Consider the following 16,048-nt stretch of genomic DNA (forward strand, 5'->3'; position numbering starts at 1 on the left):
ACCCAGATAATGTCATGAGTATCATACAAATAGATGCTATTATACATATCTTATACAGCATAGTCTAAATAGCGTTTTATCGAAATTAATTTCCATGCAAAATATTACGTAATTTGGTGTTTGATTTTTATTAGTTGGAGAATAATAATTATGTATATGCTAGGTATTTTTAAAGTAAGTTAAGCTCGCGTTTGATTAGCTATTTCTTTTGTTGTTGTTGTTGTTGATTTAAAACGGCTTTCAACCCATCTACAGTCTTTTCTACAGTTGTCTTCAAATAGTTTTGTTTTATTTCCAAAGCTTTCTTTTGATCTTTCAATAAATTTTCATCATGATTTAAATCCTTTATATATTCATTCTTCTTCTGTAAAACAAAAGCTTTCCCACATGATCTCCATACATCATCATTTGGATATGAATCTAATTCTTTAGTGGTCACTTGAGCTATCTTTTCTTGTCTTTCCAAATGAGAAAGTTGTTGATTGACAACATCTAATTGACCTTTTGATGTCCTCAAAGTAGTAGTCATTTCTTGTATTAAACTCGAACTGGACATGATGATTGGCTTTAGATTATTAACAAACAGGAACAAGTGGCTTGCGTGTTCTTATTTGAACCTTTCAAATGATCGTTCTGATACGTTAACCTTTTAAGTACCATGATGTAGTGTAGTTATCATTGTTGTTGTTAACTGAAAAAGTTCCAAATTGAAAATTTCATGTTATAATATTTCAGTTTTTAAGGTTCCAGTAAAATAAATATTAAATCTAAAATAGAGGGCATCTAATACAGTAAGATGTTTTTGAAGAAGAGATACCTAGCGAGAGGTATTTAAATTACTGTTATAATCAAGTCAGATATTAGAATTGCCACAGGAATTATGTTAAGGGTTCTGCCGGTAAGTAAAACAGTGATTGTGGGTACTGTTGGAAGGATAACCTCGAGACAACGAGGATTTTTTTCTTCCATAGCTCCTATCAAATATAACAAATCGAATAAGAAACCCAATAGTATCAATGTGGAAGATAAATTGAAAAAAGGAGTACGCTTTTGGGAAACAGTTACATTAGATGATAAATGTATTGAGAACAAGATATTGATCAAACTTGACTCGAAACCAATTAAAACACCATCAGGATTCGATCTAAGTGTTGATAAGAATCGCCCCTTGTTGGCATATTTACTACGGCAAGAATGGGCAACATTACCTACCGTTTCAATGAAAAACACTGATCATTTACCCTTAACTTCTTTAGTTTTCCGTTGTATTGATTTGGAGACAGCCGTTGCAAAAGGTGATAAAGATTTGATTACCAAAATTAATGCTGATCGATCTTTAATTAATGAACAATTATTACGATATTTGGATACTGATACCTTATTGGTATTTTCACCAAGAAATGAATTTGAAGGCGCTTTAAGATCCAAGCAGGATGAGTTATATTTACCGATAATCGCAAAAATTGAACGTTTTTTAAATGGATTCAAATCGTCTGCAAAGAGTTGTGATATCAAACTAAGGACATTAGATGGCGAAACTGATGGGATACGTGGGAATAAACAAAACCAAGATACTAAAAATGCAGCGATTAATTATATGAAGTCTTTATCTATGTGGGATTTAGCCATTTTTGAAAGGGTTGTATTAATAACGAAATCATTTATCTGTGGGATACTCTTATTACAAAATAAATCACCATTAATTACAGCACCTTCATCCTTGAGAGATGACTTACAGATAAGTACTGAAGATATTGCCCATTTAGCCACTTTAGAAATTTTCCACCAAACAGAAAGATGGGGTGAAGTTGAAGATACGCATGATGTAAATAAACGTGATATTAGAAGAAATATAAATGCAGCTGCTATAGTAGCATATAAATAGGAAAAGAAAAGGATATTAGGGAAAAGGGCGTAACAACTTGTAAATAGACCATTTTATTTTATAAAAGAAGCATTACCGCGAGTATATATTAAAATTACATTGATTTCATATTAATTTAGACTACCTCTTTTTGATTTTGGAGTATAATGTGTCAATATCTCTTGCACAACTATTTCTTTCTTTACAACCTTTCAATGAAGCTATTAAATCTCCAGTTGTATAATGGTATGAATCTGAGGATGCTTTATCAATACTTCTAGTAGAATCATATTGACTGGCTAATAATTTTGGTATGACAAGTCCAGTTTTTTTCAAAAGCGTTGGATGCCATTGAAGAACGTGACCCATTGCAGCATGTAAATTTGCCCAATCGAAATTAACTATAAGTGGATTATTTAAATATTCCAAAAATACTTTCCCAAATTGATCATTTGCTATTATAAAGGAACTTGAATCCAGGACACCGTCAGAACTTTGTGGTATAATAATACTTGCATCTTCTGGATTGAAGTGATTATAAGTTCTAATATTCGATTGTGGAATGACAGGAACATTTTTCAATAATCCCAAGTCTAAAACAGAGGGTTCCAACAAATTTCTTTGCAATGAAAGATCTAGATTCATAATTAAAGAATCTTTATCCACATAGAAAATATATTTAGCTCTAGGGAATGCATGCATAGCAGCTCTCATTACAATTGGTTTAAATTTATCATAACTTTCTAAAACGTTTTGATTTTCCACTAGGGGTAAAAATTCTTGAGCCCAACGAATGTAAACACCATATTTATGTTTTTGAGCATAATCTACTCTATTTTGAACAATCTTCACTATAGATTCTAATTCATAATTTTCGAAATCAATTAATGTTACAATGACAATTTCTGGTTCAGCTGAATTCTTACGGTATACTAATTTCCCATGATCTAAGAATGATTTTTTCACTAGAAGAACTTGATCATTTGTCTTTTTCTTTTCATCATCTGTTAATGGTTTATCATCTGGTTTTAATACAAATTTTTTGGTACCATCCATTTCATGTCTTTGGATATAGAGACTATTGATACCAACCTCTTTTAATACGGGGGCATGTTCCACATGAGGGAAAATTAAACGACTTGAAGCAGGTAATTCATGTATATACAATCCATGTTCTGGAGTATGTGATGAACGTGATGATATTGAAGAAGGATAAAACAATTTTGAAAAAATGTATAGTGTCAATATGAATGTTGTGATTAAAGAAAGGATCTTGACATTAAATTTCCTCTTAATGTTTAACCATATTTTATTATTTCGTGGTACAGAATTTGATAAACCTAAGAACCAAGATGAAGCACTTGAATCATTGTTGAAAGTTTGATTTTTCACGTTTGATTTGGGCTTAAAGACCATTCTTATGACAGCTATGACAGCAAATATCAGTAACAAACCGGCAAGTACTCTGAAATCTTCCAGATATAGGCCTGCATTGACTGGTATAAATATAAATATAGATCAGATAACTCTATTAAGATTTAACGTTCATCATCACCTTTACCAACTTCTTACGTATTATTTATTATTTGTTTATTTTCCATATTTTTCAGCCGTAGCAAACGACGAAACTCGAAAATTGTTCTGTCTGGAAAACACCACAAAAATATGTAATTAGTTCATTCTTATATAATGTCAGAACTATCCTGAGAGTTTGTTTTTATATGAGATTGACAGGTTCAATCATGTAATATATTATAGTATTTTAGAATTGCTTTTATATGTATATATAGTTAGTCCGAGTTCTGTATTTTAGTTTTAGATGCATTCCCTTAAGGAAGTACTTGTGTACGTCTTCAGCAGTAAAGCGTTGGTCATCCATAAGTAATATAATCAATGAGATCTTAAATGGACTGTAGCAGCGATTTCATATGACGATTGCTTGCTTTTTTTTTGCAAATCCAAACATAGTCTTATCAAAAAGTTAAAATAGAAGGCAACAATGCAACGAGTCATCAGATGAACAGTATTTTTCTTCATATTTGTTTCTTACTAGTTCTAATTCGAGATTTCTTCCTTACCCTTTTACTTGCCTTCATCTTCGTCCTCCTCATCTCCGTCACCTCCATCTAACAGCTCATTTATTTCTTCATCAATTCTTTTTTCCTCTTCTTCAGAATGCAATTTTATTTTCTTCTTTTTGGCCAATTCCATTTGTTCAGTTAAGAATATATTAATATCATCTTGTAATCCAGTCAAATGCATTCTCAACTTACTTAATTCCGTATAGTGAGGTTCCACATCAGATGATGATCCTGAAAGAAGTTTAGGATCAGATGGTCTATCCCTATCAATTTGACCTGCATTCAAAACATGTTCACTGGGACCCGTAGTCATCCCATTTGTTGTTTGATACCTTTTGTCATTAACGTCTATTGTGAAATGTAATTCTGGAATATCTGGAGATGAATATTTGGCGGTTATAAGATCTCCCATATTGTTTTGTACGTGTTTTTTTGCTTATTATATCTGAAACTCTTCGTTATTTCAATTAGCTATATATATATATATATCCAGTTATGTCTTGAATGTACTCTTTTTATCAAGATAGTTGATGATGATTTTCTGGAAAAGTCTTGTTCTTTCAAACTGAAAAGTTTATGTAACTGTAGGTACGTAAGTACGTACATAGTTAAGGCGTCACGTGGAGAATTTATTCTGTATCGTTTCACTCATAAAAAGCTGGTGAAGTGACACACTGCATAGTCCACTTTAGAAAAAGCAAGAGGCAAAAATAATAACATAAACTAGATCAGTAACAGTTAGCTGTTAGCTTTTCCATGTGACTGACGTAAAAGGTACAATTTTTGAGGAAGGATTATGCTCTTGCTGGATGATAAAATTAGTTTTATAATCCTTTAGTAAAAAAAAATTAGTTGAATTTGCGATACGGTATATAAACAAAATAAAACAAAGAAAATTGCAAGGGTTGGAATATAAGTATAAGATAAACAGGTGTTCAAATTGGAGCCTAGCTTGACTTACAATTTTGACCCCTCGAAAGGTCAAATATGGCGTAGTATCATCAGTGACCATATTCTTAGAGAAGATTTGAATATTGGTGAAAGAAAATACAAATAAATCTTTCGATAAAAAATTCACTCTGGTTGGTATCAAATAAATTACAGCCTCAACCTTATGTATGAGTGAGATACCTAACCCCTTGAAGCAGATTTGGAAGTTTTGAGATGGAAAAATAAACAAAAAACTGTTCAGCCACACATTTACGTAATTTTTTTTCAGTACGTGGACATTCTCTTCTTCGCTATTACTATCATTACTATTATTGAATAGAACGACAAACGACAACGATGAGATCCACGACTTATATCTTGAATATACATGTCTACATATTCTTAGAGAATGGCTGAATCTGTGGAATGGATCCTTGGTTATTGCGATATGACGTTATTTTTACTATACGCTTTAATTCTTTGCAAGAGCTAGAAGGAAGATCCACAGTTTTTAATGTACGCAGAAGCATCATTGCGAATCCTTTCTTCACAATTCCTTGATAAAACCATGGCGTCTTTCACTTGGAATATTTAAATGCGAGATACACCTTGTTTCTTGGATTTTGTTGATACACCTAATGACTCATTATATTAGCCTTAGCAACATATTTTTAACTTGGCTTTTATTAAAAAGACATTGTAGATCTTAATTCAACGTTTTTAATTATTTCCTACCAACTTTAAATGGAAATTGATGAAGTAAAAACCTAGTCTATAATTAGCGATATCAAGATGAGTTTTTTCAATCAACCAAGCAGACAAGGAATTAAGGGAACCCCATTCCAGCAAGTTTCTGAAAATGGAAGTGGAACTGACACTATAATAAGAGAAGAATCGTTCATACTACCCCTGGAGGAAGAACAAGAGTTTATTATCAATAATCCATCTCGTAATACATCCCATTTTCTTATAATTGATAACAACAGTCCTAAGATTGATACCCTAAGTACTGATAGTGAAGAGTCCATTACAGGTATCATTAGTGCAAGAACTTCTGAAGAGTTTTCAATATTATCAAGTAGCGCTCAATCCCCTGAACTGAAATACAACAAAGAACTTGATACCATTGAAAATGTATTGAAAGAAAATGAGGAGAAGACATCCCTAGAAGCTGTACCTCTACATGGTTACCATTTTCTTGATACTGAAGAAAATAATAAGAATTTGAGGTCTATTCTTACACAAGAACAACTTACTTTGTTAAACAAATTTCGCACTGAATTGTATTCACTTTTAAAACGTTCAAGAAGAAAAAACGATCATCAGTCCCCTAACCGAAAGTATCCTGACATACCATCTTTATTCTCAAACAGACACCTAATCTTGAAGTGTTCCATTTTATTATTCCATGACCAACAAAGACAATTTATTTCATGTAACAAAAGAGAACCGTTTATAAATAATTATTTATATTCAAGTTCACTCTCCACTGTATCACTTGGGGAATGATGGAGATAAGATGTATATATAAAAAATCATACTAATATTCAATCTTTAATTCATTTATAAGGTGTTGTCTATACACTTTTACATACCAGACCCATCATAATTAAGTCTAGATAAACAAAGAAAACACACATAGGGGATATCGAACATTTTAATAATACAAAGTAAATATAATTTTTTTTTTTTTTTTTTTTTCGATTTCTTTTGGCAACATTTCATCATTACGTAATATTCTTCTGCTTTTCCAGGACTGTAATCCATTATGCCAAACCATAATAGTTTCCTGCAGTTAATGTTCTCGAAGTATTAACAGAGTTCCAATTACTGCCGAAAGGATCAGATACATCTAATTCTTGAGATTCTAAACTTAAATCGCTACCAATACCCTTCATAATATTAATATTTTTTGATTACTACGAATAGTAAATTTAGTAATGACACCTCTAGGAGATTCCCTTGCAAGACCATTAGTTAAAAATCTTGCAATTAATCTTTCACCCGTAGAATTTCTCTTCAAAACCAATGGTTCTTTAAATCTCCATGTAATTCTTCTCTTTTCTTTATTAAATGAACCTTGAGGTTTAGAAAGTGCACTTGTTGCTTCCAAATCAACATTATCATCACTAGCACCATTAGCACCTTCAATGGAAACGAAAACGACAAGATCTTCTAGTATTAATGAATCAATTTCGTCAGGAACCATTGGTGAGATTTTAATAGTCAATACAACACTTGCCTGATGATTCTCAAATTTCCAAACAGGTTGAATAGTAATTGGTGGAATTACTTTTTCATTTTGTTTAATGGAATATTTCAAAGCACCTAAAGTTCTTGAATTAATAAATTCAGGATTAATCTTGAAAGTTTCTTTACATTCTTCATTACTTTCTTGAATCTTTTCCATGAATGCTTGATTTAAGATCATTGCATCGAAATTATCACTATTATTGATCTTTAAATTAATTCCGATGGGCAAAGGTGTATTCATTATTGAGTTGGGGATATAAGTTAGAGCAATTTCACCAATTAATTGACAATCTTGAATGATACCTTCTTTGAATGATGCATTAATAACTTCCGCTATGGAAGCATTCAAACCAAAGGTAGATTGTGATGATGTTTCTTCTAATGTGGCATGTTGGAATACCGATTGACCAGTTAATTGTAAAGTTGATGAAGATCCTGTTGCTTGCGGATTTAAAATATTTAATTCACCAGTCATTTGAACAGGTAACTTTGACTGTATTGTAGATGATGCAGGTTGCTGTTGTTGTTGTTGTTGTTGTTGTTGTTGTTGCTGTTGTTGATTAGCATATATTTGTGAATTTCTTGATTGAGAAAGCTTTCTTGAAGGTGGGACAGCAGGAGCATGGATATGCATTGGCTTATTATCGACATAATGTTGTTGTTGTTGTTGTTGTTGTTGTTGTTGTTGTTGTTGTTGTTGTTGTTGCTGTTGTACTTGTGATTGTGGTTCAGTTGGCAAAGGCTTATTCTTCATTTGTGGTTGTAATGGGGGTTGAGACATTGATAAATTGTTGCTATTGTTTGAAACAGGGGTAATTGGGGATTCAGAAATTGGAGGAGTTTGCCCCATATGAAGCTGTTGTTTTTGTCTTCCGACTGATGGAGACATAGAATGTTGTGCTCTTGTAAGCGGAGGAGACAAAGGTTGTTGTTGCACGGTAGCAGTGGCCGGCGCCGGTTGTTGCATCTTTTGTTGGGACATCGATTCCTCTTTAATGACATTATAGTTAAATTGATTATTTCTGTTCGGAGAAGTAAATGTATTATTTCTTGAAGTATCCGGATTAGTTGTAGTACTTGTCGTTGACGTGAACGTTGCACGGCGGCTACTACTATTAGTGTTATTATTATTAACCAATGTGGATGATCTCCTTGAAATTGTACCACTGTTAGTTGAATTTGGAGTAGACTCTCTCTTTGATTCAGGGATATTCGAAGTAGTAGATGGTGGTAATGGAGTTGAATTAGCTATAAACTGCGATTTCCTATTTTTCAAACCGAAGATGGAGCCCATTTTCGACCTTAGCTTATGATTTGATTTCTTTGGTTTTAAAGATTGATTATTTGAAGAATCCGAGAATTCATTATTCAACAAATCATGGTGTACTACAGTTGAAGAAGAAGTGAAACGATGTCCCAAATTACCAAATGTACTCTTTCTTTTAGATTTGTGATCAGTTTGGTTACTCTCATTTTTTGCCATTTGTTCTTGCTGTTGCAAGGGGTTTTGACGTTGTTGTTGTTCGGGTACGTTTTTGTTATGGTCCAATAATGGCTTGAAATCATAATTCGTTGCCTCTTGAGCAAAACGATCTATTTCCTTTTCAGGATCGAATTCCAAGAACTTTGTCATAACAGTTTCACATTGATTTGTTGTATTTAAAAGATAATCACTAAACCCAGTTTGATAAGTTAATAAACAGTCTTTTAATAATTGTAATCTATTATAATCAATATTCTCAAATAATTCAAAAAGGTATGGAACTTCTTGGTCCCATTGTTGATTTGCTTGTTGCAAATTATTTTGTGAATCGTTACTAGATTTAGAATAATGATCTATCGATGCAGCAATTTGAGTCAATTTAGAATGTAGTTTCTTACTTTCATTCCAACTTGAATTATTTTCTGTTGAATCTTTCAAATTTTTTACCACTTGCTTTGATAAGACGTTCTTAAATTCTAATGTGGAGTTCAAGTCATTTTTCAATTCGGCAATCACTGTAGTCCATAAAGGTTTCAATTCACCTAACAAATCAAAATCAAAATTTTCTAATTCCTTTTCTGTTAAGACAGAATTTTCCAATAATTGTTGATTTAATAAAACGGACAAATCTTGATTTTCTACAATTATCTTTCTTAGTTGTTGAGCATAGTTTTTTTTCAGGTTAGCGATTTCGTTGAAGAAAAGATAGAATATCTTGTTTATTAGCTTAGCTTGTGATAATCTGATTCTGATTGTTTCTGTTGCTTCATAAGGTTGTTTAGAAATCAAAATGGAGTCCGCATATTTTGTTCTTTGAACAGGGATGTTCCTAGTATTAGTTGTGTTACCGCTATTGTTATAATCGGTAGACATGGTGTAATAGGGATGAATAGAGTGGTTCTTAGTAGTTCGTGTGTCTGATAATTACTAGCTGATTGATTATCTTTAGTTTATTTATCTATCGTTTAAATTGGCTTCTTCAGCTTTAAAATAATAAACAGTCCTATTAAGTCAGCTGCTCTTCTAGGGTCCTAGTATGGTCTAACAAGTTAAACTCATTCTGTTCTTCGTGGCAAGTTATTATTCGAGATAGAACATAAACATATTACATATTACATAACCTCACTTCTAAATGTTCAAAATGATTAAAAAAGGAGGTGAAAGCAAATATATCTGTAGTGATGTTTGAGGATAGAATTAGGATGTGCTACCCTTGGGAAAAGGGACGGATAGTTGTCATCCGTAATAATTTTAACGGATACTATTTTGTATTTTATCCGTAGCTTAGGTGACCGATTAATACCAATCATTTTTGCATTTCGCGTTTTCGTGTTTTATTTACATATCCCGCATGAAAACATTTTACGTAAATTGTTGTTGTTGACATTTATGATACAACGTAATCTACTGAAACTTTTCAGTCTGAAGATGTACCTCAACAAGAAGAGGTAATATTGTCTAGTAAAATGGTCTAATTAAAACAACTGTGGCTACTCAAAGATCTCAAATAGCATATTAGCCAACTTGGGCAACGTTAAGAACATAAAAAACAACGATGTTTTCCTCGAATAATGATCATATAAGTGATCGTAATCACATGAGGAAAACAACTTCTAATAAGTTATCATTCTATCATGATCCGAAGAATGATGAAGATTTGACCGGTTATCCCAGAGATGGCGAAGATTATGATGTAGGAGAGAATTCAAAATCTTCTAATTTGAAATTTTATCCCTATTCGAACAACAAACTTACTAGAAGTGTCGCAACATTAAATTTATCCTTAAGTAAAGTCGATCTTCCAACAACAAAAAACAAGGAGAAGGTAATAACGATAAATCTTTGATCCCAACTAAGAACGATTTGTTAGATTTAGATATAAGGCATTGGTCACCTTTTAAGGAATTTGAAACCGATACACTAGACGATAAGGATAATAATCATTACCTCTGCCATAACGGTGGTGAAAAAATAGTACAACCTCTAGATATTGAACCGACAACTCCTATTTTCAAAACAACCTCTAACAGTATTCTTGTACCTCCTCTTCTCCGGACATTAGATCAAAATCGCTTATCAATTGCCCAGGAAAACAAATAACCGATTCCTCATATTATTTATCCAAATTAAACCCATCAAATGATATAAATAATAATATTAATGACAAATGTAAAAATACGAACAAATTTAAGTAGTCCATGGAAAGGTAATAAGCATAGTAATGATAAACAAATAAACCAAAGTTTACAGTCAAATAAAGAAAATCCCAATCATTATAATCATAAAGATAATATTCCTTATTATAATATAGCTAAACCAGATCCTGCTGCATTCAATTCAAATGGTCTTGTATCAAAAATTTCACGTCTTTCTTCATCGTCGTCACATTCTTCATCACGCCATAACAAGATAACAATACCAAATACCCCTGTGAAAAAATCTCCAAGAATTCATGCAAATAGTGATTTCTCAACTTTGGATTCGAGTATAATGGAGTTTAGAGATGGAAATACTACCACTTATGATAGTTATATAAATAATAATGATAATAATCATACAAATACGACAAATGTTTCATCATCTCTTCTTTTACAATCTCCATCTTTGAAAAAAGTACCTAAAATACAAATATCGGATAATTTTACTTCTCCATCACGAAATAAACAAAATATAAGCTATTCAAAAAATGAACGTTCTAGTTCTTCCCTGTTAGATTATCCTCATTTGCAATATCATTCTTACAACAATACAGATAGTGATAATCATAACCATTCTACAAAGAAATATAAGAAAATGAAAAAATCCAGAAATTCAATAATACTAAATAACACTGGTTTATCTAACTCTTTACAACAATTTACGGATGATCTTTATGGAACTTCTCTTCCGACGACAACTAACTTCTTTTTGTCCAATAATAATAATAATAATAATAGTACCTTACAAATAGGTACAGATAACCATTCTCATAAAAAAAATAATAATCTAATGAAATCTCCTTTGTCAAATAATACCAGCAATGAGAAACACCGCCATCTAATCATCTCTCCAATAAAAGAAATAGATTTTGATAAAGATAATACTGGTAATGACGATGATGACAATGATGGGTATCAATATATTGAAGAAGCTGATCTAACTACTCCAACAAGACGTAAATCAGTAAGTGGCTCAAAACCAACTCCATTCACAACTAATATTTCCAAATTACCTCCATCGCCATTGAATAGAACCAGTAAAAGGCATATCAATGCAACTATCACAACAGTAGACTCCTCCACAAAACCTCCTGCTACCACGCCCATGGCAGAATTAAATCCAGATTCACATCTTTTCGAAAAATTTTCTAATGTCCATAAAATCGGCTCAGGTGAATTCTCATCCGTTTATCAAGTTACATTCACAATGACGAATAAAAAATACGCTGTCAAATCATTAAATTCAAATAAACATAACACTACAATTTCCAAAATACTACAAGAAATTAAAATATTAGATGAAATTAGATCTTCAGAATTAGACCACGAGGGAAAAGAATATGTCATAGATTTTATAAGTTCATGGAAATTTCAAAATTCATTCTATATAATGTTTGATTATTATGAAAATGGTAACTTGGACACTTTCTTACAAGAACATATCATTTGTAAGTTGATCAAATTGGAAGAATGGAGAATTTGGAAAATTATTGTTGAATTAAGTCTGGCTTTGAGGTTTATTCATCAATCTTGTCAAATTGTTCATTTGGATATAAAACCAGCAAATATTATGATCACTTTTGAAGGGAATTTGAAATTAGGAGATTTTGGAATGGCTACTCATTTACCCATCGTTGATGACAGTTTTGAAAACGAAGGTGACAGAGAATATATTGCACCAGAAATTATTTCTGATTGTATATATGATTTCAGAGCTGATATATTTTCTTTGGGTTTAATGGTTGTGGAAATTGCAGCAAATGTCATGCTCCCGGATAATGGTATCGCTTGGCATAAATTAAGATCTGGTGATTTATCAGATGCTGGTAAATTAAGTTCAACAAATTTACATTCTGATTCGTTGTTTTCCAATCCTGCTAAAGTAGACACAAATTTAACAGATTATTCTTATACTATAAATTCAAATATAGAAAGTGAAGAAAACGGATCACATACAAAAAGCAGTAATAATATTGAATCAATAAGCAAGTCAAAAATCCCTGCCTGGGTTCCTAAATTTTTAATTGATGGTGAATCCCTGGAGAAAATGGTAAAATGGATGATCAATCCTGATTATAAAAAAAGACCTACTGCAGATCAAATTTTAAATACTGAAGAATGCATTTATGTTGAAATGACTCGAAAAGCTGGTGCCATTATCCAGGAAGATGATTACGGGCCCAAGCCTAACTTTCTCACTTAGCATAACACCATATAAAACGCATCTATATATACATATATACTATCAAGTATGTATCAAAACGAATCATGAGAACAAAATGCACTTGTCTTAAAAGGGAATTATTATTAGGTTACCAAGACATTAAACGGACCGTAATTGCTTGTAATGTTATGTAGGTGTTTGTATTTGTTCAGATGAATGCCCTAATCAATAAAATGTCAAATTTGTTTCGTGTCGCGCTTTCATATATATATTGTTTTTTTTCTCGGTAAGGCTCTATTAGAAAATTTGGAGTATAAAAGGTATCACACAAATATTTGTTTGAAGTTACGAAAAGACTATTTTTTTTTTCCTACAAAATAAAGAATAGATATTAATATCCGTAATACAGGGCATTAAGGAAGATCTTTATAGACGAGGCCGTCTAAAGATGCCACTTGAAGTTGCTTCTGAACAGGGAAAGAATTATTAACGAATTATTGGAAATGTGTTGTATATTATAATATGATGAGCTTTTTAAACACTCTTTAGCTAGATAGTATCTGAAAGTTAACTTTATGATTTTGGTGTTTTAGACAATGGGAATCTCTCTGATATTATGTACAATCACATTTCTTCTTGATATACTGCGGCCTCCTTTCATTTCTTGAATAGGTAATGACCTTTTAAAAGATATCGACAAATATGATATCCAACCGGTTGTGATAAGTTAAAATATACTACAATTGTTACAGTATGAGTTAACTGGTACTAATACTGAAAAGATTGTACCGATAGAGCGATAGAGTCACATGGTCTAGTCTATTCTTGCACCTTGGAGCCATCAGAATTGTTGTTTCGATTGCTGTTGTCTATGACATTGATGGCTATTGAGCTCACTATCCAGGGTGGTACTTAATAATTCATATATAGTTGATTAGTTGCCAAGTAGTTGATCTATACGATTGAATCCTATCTCTTTTCTTCATTAAGGAATAAGTTAATATTTTCTCTGGTTAACGTATTCTTTATATATTTGTACTGCGATTCAAAAAGATTCGAATACGCACTTGATCTCTAGTAACATGTGCCCTCACATACGAATGTCGCTACTTAGTATTGTTACGGTTTACCGTTGACCGTTGCTTAGTGCTTATAGTCTACTAGTGATAAAATAGAATATATGGTACCATAATAGAATTGCAGTTATACCAACTCAGATTTCAAAACAATAATTTAGCATATTTCTATATACCTAAGTATCTACAAAAATTATCAAAATTTAGACTGTTTATTGTGGTATAATTGTTTTAAAATTATTATCTAATAAAACCAAAGAATGTTTAATATTTAAGATTATCTTATCCTGAAGTATTCAGAATAGCTATTAATTTAGGTAGGTTGTTGACAAGCGAAATATATTTATGATGAAACATAACTCATGTACATGCAACTCACTTAAATGTGTAACTTTGTTCTTCTCCAGTTTCTTCTCTTGGCATTGTAACGGATAGTGTTATCAGTTCTCAATCTGATCCATTGTGGTAATGGTCTGTTTTGCTTCTTAGCCTTAGCTAACTTTTGCTTGATCTTAAAAGCTTTCTTGGCCTGATTTTTATGAAATATGGTATTAATGTTGAAATTAATAAATTAAAGATGGTTAGTATTTTTTCTCTTTTTTGTTGTAGAAGGAATCTTGATAAATATCTTTTTAGTGAATATTGGTTGTTGAGTTACCACTATTACTTTCTTGTGGTATATCTTGGGGGTCTGATTAAATCATACAAATATTTAGCTCGTAGCTTGTTTCCAGTGTTCACATAACAATACTATGTATAACATATTTCTCCATCATTCCAATAGTGACTTAAAGATGCACTATGGAGAAAACATTCATTAAATCACATGGGAAAATCAAAAATTCATATTTATCAGTGTTTCAATTTTTTCAGTTTATCCTGTAACATACGGCCATGTTTACTGTTGGTTTTTTTTGCAATTTTGCTCTTGTACTGAAGGTCCAATATACTTCTTTTGACAACTATTCTCTTATATCTCGTCTGGAAGGTTTTGAGTTTAAGCTGGGCCTCTCTATTTTGGCAACTGAATGTCCGCCGCAAGAAGGAAGGAATTCATCGTCTTGTGAATTTTTCAAAAAAACTAGCAGTCAAAAAAAGTTTTCAAGAGTTTGCCGCAGAACAAATCTTAAATGAACCCATACACCAATAGAGCTGATGACCGGGCATCAAGACACCCTACCAAACGGATTTACAAAAATGAAATTTTCAAAACGCTTCATTTTCCAATATTCGGCCAGAAGTAATCTTCACCACGTAGAACGAGTCTAACCTTACAGCCTCGTAAGCTGACCTTCTCCAAGGCCCGCCTGGTATATTGAATTTTGAAGGTATACTATTATATCTTGGATATACTAGCAAAGATAGTGAAATTTTGGTATTTCAAAGGAAAGGACACCAACAACAAACAGAATAGTCCAAAATGACCAGAACCTCTGTCCTAGCTGATGCTTTAAACGCTATCAACAATGCTGAAAAGACCGGTAAGCGTCAAGTCTTGATTAGACCATCATCTAAGGTCATCATCAAATTTTTGCAAGTTATGCAAAAGCATGGTTACATTGGTGAATTCGAATACATTGATGACCATAGATCTGGTAAGATTGTTGTCCAATTGAATGGTAGATTAAACAAATGTGGTGTTATCTCTCCAAGATTCAATGTCAAGATTGCTGATATCGAAAAATGGACTGCCAACTTATTACCAGCTAGACAATTCGGTTACGTTATCTTAACCACTTCTGCTGGTATTATGGACCACGAAGAAGCCAGAAGAAAGCACGTCTCTGGTAAGATCTTAGGTTTCGTTTACTAAGCAATGCATATGTGTCATTATATTACATTATATTTTAATTACTATGTAAACATCAACTAGTTAAACGCATCTAATATGTACCCACTATTTGTACTTTAAAGAAAAAATTATTCTAATACTTTAAGATAGTCGTTTTCGGAGTTTCCAAAAAAAAAAGAACCTTAAACTGTCAATTCTTAAAAATGT

General features: G+C 32.1%; 9 protein-coding genes across 9 annotated transcripts; 4 read left to right on the forward strand and 5 right to left on the reverse strand.

Moving 5' to 3' along the window:
- Nucleotides 1–199: 199 nt before the first annotated feature.
- PFD1 (prefolding complex chaperone subunit) lies at nt 200–556 on the reverse strand (the record flags this gene model as incomplete). The annotated part of the gene is made up of 1 exon (XM_003668263.1): nt 200–556. One exon carries the CDS (start codon nt 554–556, stop codon nt 200–202), a length of 357 nt encoding a protein of 118 aa, XP_003668311.1.
- Nucleotides 557–880: 324 nt separating this feature from the next.
- ATP12 (ATP synthase complex assembly protein ATP12) lies at nt 881–1,885 on the forward strand (the record flags this gene model as incomplete). Its single annotated transcript, XM_003668264.1, has 1 exon — nt 881–1,885. The coding sequence occupies one exon, from the start codon at nt 881–883 to the stop codon at nt 1,883–1,885; it is 1,005 nt and encodes a 334-aa protein (XP_003668312.1).
- A 120-nt stretch (nt 1,886–2,005) lies between these two features.
- On the reverse strand, nt 2,006–3,280 carry MNN11 (alpha-1,6-mannosyltransferase; the record flags this gene model as incomplete). The annotated part of the gene is made up of 1 exon (XM_003668265.1): nt 2,006–3,280. The coding sequence occupies one exon, from the start codon at nt 3,278–3,280 to the stop codon at nt 2,006–2,008; it is 1,275 nt and encodes a 424-aa protein (XP_003668313.1).
- Nucleotides 3,281–3,946: 666 nt separating this feature from the next.
- On the reverse strand, nt 3,947–4,357 carry GON7 (chromatin DNA-binding EKC/KEOPS complex subunit GON7; the record flags this gene model as incomplete). The annotated part of the gene is made up of 1 exon (XM_003668266.1): nt 3,947–4,357. One exon carries the CDS (start codon nt 4,355–4,357, stop codon nt 3,947–3,949), a length of 411 nt encoding a protein of 136 aa, XP_003668314.1.
- A 1,310-nt stretch (nt 4,358–5,667) lies between these two features.
- NDAI0B00380 (uncharacterized protein) lies at nt 5,668–6,384 on the forward strand (the record flags this gene model as incomplete). The annotated part of the gene is made up of 1 exon (XM_003668267.1): nt 5,668–6,384. One exon carries the CDS (start codon nt 5,668–5,670, stop codon nt 6,382–6,384), a length of 717 nt encoding a protein of 238 aa, XP_003668315.1.
- A 385-nt stretch (nt 6,385–6,769) lies between these two features.
- Nucleotides 6,770–9,484, reverse strand: SYP1 (Syp1p; the record flags this gene model as incomplete). The annotated part of the gene is made up of 1 exon (XM_003668268.1): nt 6,770–9,484. The coding sequence occupies one exon, from the start codon at nt 9,482–9,484 to the stop codon at nt 6,770–6,772; it is 2,715 nt and encodes a 904-aa protein (XP_003668316.1).
- A 1,287-nt stretch (nt 9,485–10,771) lies between these two features.
- SWE1 (tyrosine protein kinase SWE1) lies at nt 10,772–13,012 on the forward strand (the record flags this gene model as incomplete). Its single annotated transcript, XM_003668269.1, has 1 exon — nt 10,772–13,012. One exon carries the CDS (start codon nt 10,772–10,774, stop codon nt 13,010–13,012), a length of 2,241 nt encoding a protein of 746 aa, XP_003668317.1.
- Nucleotides 13,013–14,428: 1,416 nt separating this feature from the next.
- On the reverse strand, nt 14,429–14,945 carry RPL39 (60S ribosomal protein eL39; the record flags this gene model as incomplete). The annotated part of the gene is made up of 2 exons (XM_003668270.1): nt 14,429–14,578; nt 14,940–14,945. The coding sequence occupies 2 exons, from the start codon at nt 14,943–14,945 to the stop codon at nt 14,429–14,431; spliced, it is 156 nt and encodes a 51-aa protein (XP_003668318.1).
- Nucleotides 14,946–15,469: 524 nt separating this feature from the next.
- On the forward strand, nt 15,470–15,862 carry RPS22A (40S ribosomal protein uS8; the record flags this gene model as incomplete). Its single annotated transcript, XM_003668271.1, has 1 exon — nt 15,470–15,862. One exon carries the CDS (start codon nt 15,470–15,472, stop codon nt 15,860–15,862), a length of 393 nt encoding a protein of 130 aa, XP_003668319.1.
- Nucleotides 15,863–16,048: the final 186 nt, after the last annotated feature.

Source organism: Naumovozyma dairenensis, chromosome 2 (genome assembly GCF_000227115.2).
Source record: "Naumovozyma dairenensis CBS 421 chromosome 2, complete genome".
Lineage (NCBI taxonomy): Eukaryota > Fungi > Ascomycota > Saccharomycetes > Saccharomycetales > Saccharomycetaceae > Naumovozyma > Naumovozyma dairenensis.